At 32.1% G+C, this 4,594-nt stretch overlaps 1 protein-coding gene across 1 annotated transcript; it reads right to left on the minus strand.

The window, feature by feature from the left end:
• Positions 1-214: 214 nt before the first annotated feature.
• Positions 215-2,954, minus strand: LOC130897476 (uncharacterized). Its single transcript, XM_057806355.1, has 2 exons — positions 2,639-2,954; positions 215-515 (listed from the first exon to the last, which is right to left on the minus strand). Exons 1-2 carry the CDS (start codon positions 2,847-2,849, stop codon positions 256-258), a joined length of 471 nt encoding a protein of 156 aa, XP_057662338.1. The 5' UTR covers positions 2,850-2,954; the 3' UTR covers positions 215-255.
• Between the last annotated feature and the right edge of the window lie 1,640 nt (positions 2,955-4,594).

Genomic DNA, 4,594 nt, shown 5'->3' on the forward strand with positions numbered 1-4,594 from the left:
AAAATTCAATTTCGGCTATTGATAAAAATTTCTATTTTGCTTTAAATACACCAGTTCAACCTATTCCTTCCAGAATTCGTTTTATTCCAATGGTGAGAAGTCCTGGTTGTAATCTTCTACCAAGCAGTGTTATGTATTTCATCTATTGCTTGTGTACAAAATTTATCATTAACAATTTTAACTTTGAAGGTTATTGTTCATTCTTATAAAATAAAATGTATACGCAAATATGAACAAAACTAATTTAATACTTAATCACAAACTAAGACATACATCTAAATACAGTCTTTGTCTCAATATTTGAACAATTTCATTAATTATGAATAATTCAGTCAAAGGGTCAAGTGCTTTTAAAATGGCAGTCTCATCTAAAGAACCAATACCTGTATTTTTCTTCAAAATATTGCCAACAGCACTTGCTAATTCAATTTTTTGGGATGTTGATAAACTCTTGATAACATCATCAATTGCTTTAATATGTCTATTTCGATTTAAAGATTTTATTACAGTGTACCCTAAAAAATGAAATGTAATCAATCATATATAAAAAAAACACTAATTCTGCTTATAACTAACTAGATCTATCAGTATTCAGAGAATTTCATTCAAATCACATACAAGTATGATAGCCATCGCACATGAGAAGCTGCACATTATTCAGAAGCGCCATTTTTGTCAATGGATAGCCTCGCACTTACAGAGGAGGTGTTCGGTGGTTTTCTTTGCTTTCTTACAGAAACGACAAGAGTTTCTTCGATGTTCTTCAGATGGTAGGTCACAAGTCAATGTCCAGTGAGCATACCAGTAACTCGGCTTAGATCATCTTTATTCAATTAAAGGGCCTTCTGACACCACTTGGAAGAAAATATTTTCTATTGTTTCAAACCTGAGATTTCTTTTCGTTTTCCAACTTTTTTTTGAACTTGACTTGATGGCTTTTTGGGAAACCTATGAAAGGTTGTGGTCCTATGAAAGGAATTGTCCGTCCCGCCCTTTTTCGCCAAATGATTGGTTAGTGCTGTGTACTACAGTGTGGCCAGGTACCCACATAAAAGTTATTTCATTTTTTTTCCCACGGAGTTCAAAGCTTCGATGCAGTCCCATACTAGTTTTGACTCAATTTTTGTAAAAGTTGAATGGAGTGCTTGTAGGGCTGCTCTGCTATCTTTGTATTACGATAATTACGTTGTGCACAACAAGTTGCGCATGTAAGGATAGCTTTCGAATTTTCATTATAATTTTATAGATTTTGGTAGAACATAGTTGGAAAGACAGATCTATGGGTACTTTCCATTCCTTTAGAATGCTGGGATACCTAGTCAAGTCGCCGGGCTTCATGTTCTGTTCCTTGCATGCCTTTATTGCTTCACTTTTTATGAAGGTCCTCAAAAGTGGATAGTCTAAAATGACTTGTAGTGCTGCCGTAGGATATGACCGAATCGTGCCTGTTATCTAGATTTGTTTCAATTTTGGTGTTTGTTTTTGAGGCCTCCATATGAAAGCTTCATAGCTTATCATAGATCGTACATTGAATTTGTAAATTCAGTTCATCATTTTGGGTCTCAAGCCCCATGCTTCTTCGACCATTCTGCATAAGTTGTACAAAGCAATTCATGCCTTATGGCTTAAATAGTACACTCTGATCGAAGGTCTCCTTGAGATATCCATTGTCTGACTTAACAGCAAGTTAGACCCCGTTAAATCTGAGGGTTTTTCTTTCTCCTAGTGGATGGAACTAAGAGGTTTATGCTCAGACCTTCATTAACAAACCTTCTCTAAGCTATTATTGGGGCAAATTGCATTTGATCCCATACAGATAAATTAAAACTTGAATTAGAATTTAAAAAATAGTTACAGGGTTTCATATTGATAAATTCCAAACTGGAAGCTAGATTCTCTTGTATGAATAAAATAATTAATTTTGAATAATTTTCTTGAAATCAACAACTGTTTTTAATTTAAACATTTTTTTGTACTTAATAGAAAAATCTGGAGGGAGAGGGTCATTATTTGATTATATTATTTATGAGATCAGATATATATCACTATCAATTATAATTATTTTATATATTTATTTCGTTTAGCATATTAAAGAGTAAAAAGTATACGGAAAAAATTTAAATTAAGAAAATATGATAAAATATAAAATTATTTTTACATTAATCTCATAATTATGTTTATTAATATGATATTGAATCAAACGTTTTGGTTAACTTATTCAATTATTCTGAAATCTTACTTAATTTGATTATTGCAACTTTTTGTTAAACTCAAAATAATTTTTTAACATACTTCGTAGATATTTGTGGATTGGCTTAGCACAAAATAATTTCTGACACCATTCATACCATATATGTAATACTCCTATATGGACAGTGGTTATAGGAAAAAACGTCCCTAAGTTACGGTGCCGACAATATTGATTTTCTCTCTCTCATTCGAGACAATTTATCTATACTGCGCATGCTTAAGAATTCGCAGAACCAAGATGAAACCTCGGAGGATAGAGAAATCGTTGTCATTCTGTCTTCCTTAGTCGGAACGGCTTCCTCTTATAGAAACTGTCCATATAGAACTATGTATGATTCATACTCAAATACTTATAATATGTAATTATTTTATTATATCAGGTAATTACCTATGAATCCAACAACTGGTACAGCTAAACCAAATCTTCTAGGTAGCAAACCTATTCTATTCGCCAATAGACCTCCTCCAAATAAAATAAACATTCCTCCAAAATGTTTCGCTCGTGGTTTAAATTTGTTATAGGGTATTTCAGCATTGAGGTTATGTTTTTTTGCTAATTTTTCACAAACACTTAATATTATTTTCACAGAGTCACTCATTTTTGAATCTATGTACACAAAATGTAATAATGTTCAATGTGGAAGTTACAAACTATATATAAATCCATTCTGACTTCACATTTTTTTATCAGTAATTCTGAAAAGTCTACAGCTGGCTGACATAGGCGGGTACAAAATTTTTTTCGGATATATGTAGTTGAAGAAAAACGTATGGAAAATATTAATTAATGCTGGTTAATGTAGGCAAGTGAAAATATGTTGCAGAATTCGTTAACAATGATTTTAAATAAATTATAATTATAAAAATAATCTTAGATTCATTACTTCTTGTTAAAAATGTTTCTCAAGTATAAATTATCATACAAAGGATGTTATGTGATGAGTTTTTTTTAAGTATTCCTGAGCCTATTATTATTTTATAGTAATACTGATATTAATGTGGAATACTCGAAATATTTTCTATATTTCTAAATTATATTGTATAATGATTCGAAATATTGGGCTTGTACCAACTACATGTCCAAGAAGCTTTATCCAAGATATGAAAATTTACATTCCCATATAAAATTTTTACGCTAAAATTATTTTTGATTGCACCGAAGACATTTAGACATTATGTACATCTATTTGGCGCCCAGGCAATGCCATTGGTTAGATTCGAATTCAAAACCAATTACAGTTCGAGTGCGAAATGTTTATACAGAATGTCACAGACGCGATGGCGTTACTGTTTATTTATATAGGTCCAGGAAAGTGTAGGGCCTAACCTAACCTAACCTAACCTAACCTAACCTAATCTAACCTCACCTAACCTAACCTAACCTAATCTAACCTAACCTTACCATTTTGCTAGCATTTAGGTGGCATAGCAGCATATCTGTGTGCGGCAAACTGTGACGACATTCCTTACGCGCGTTTGGCACCGATTTACATTCTCTATACAAATTAATTGAACTGTGATTAGTTTTGAATTCAAATCTGACTAATGGAATTGCCCAGGGTGTCAAATAGATGTACATAAAGTCTAAATGCGTATCGAAGAAGTTTTTTCGATAATAAATTTAAATTCTATGTATCACCCGCTACTGCAGGTGACCTAGAAATATATGTGACTCATATAAAGTCATAGGATTCCAAAGCGAGACAAGATTTCATAGTATTATATTAACTTGCATCATCCTAAAATTAACGTAGCCATGAACTTGGAGAACATTGATTTGTATTAATCACAGTTAGGGTCATTAGATTTATTATTAATTTCACATATATCTATATTATACGAGGGCTGCTGCTGAAGTTTTGAGATAGACAAATAAAAACAAATATTTATTATTGGATATGGCTTTATTGTTTTACAAAATATTCTCCATTAACCTTCAGTCGGGCGCATTTAATCTATAAAATGAGTGATATATGTCTTTTGGTCTACCAAGTTTCTGTGTTTCACAAACAGAGAGCAGAGCCTCCAGCTTTATATGAGTTAGAGACGTGTGGTCACAGAGGTAGCTGAATTCAAGAAATTCATCGGATTACTTTACTTGATTGAGGTACTAAGGAGTGATTGGCAATTCTACGAAGAATTGAGAGATTATTAAAGAATCAAATTTCTTTTCATAAGAACTCGATTTTATAATATTAACATCAGATAAGCTCAAGAAAAAATATTATTGTAGAGAACTAGATTTTCCCTATTATGTGGATCTGGCAATGTCGCAATTAGAAGCATTGCCACATGAAGATATTCTCAATATTGTGCAGCTGTTAAATTTCCACGAAAGAAATAA

This window comes from Diorhabda carinulata, chromosome 8 (assembly GCF_026250575.1).
Source record: "Diorhabda carinulata isolate Delta chromosome 8, icDioCari1.1, whole genome shotgun sequence".
Lineage (NCBI taxonomy): Eukaryota > Metazoa > Arthropoda > Insecta > Coleoptera > Chrysomelidae > Diorhabda > Diorhabda carinulata.

Excerpts from the sequence above, each read along its gene's own strand:
- LOC130897476 (XM_057806355.1), bottom strand. The coding sequence starts at position 2,849 with ATGAGTGACTCTGTGAAAATAATATTAAGTGTTTGTGAAAAATTAGCA. Across the intron at positions 516-2,638 it reads ACCAGTTGTTGGATTCATAG|GGTACACTGTAATAAAATCT; the intron begins GTAATTACCTGA and ends TTCATTTTTTAG.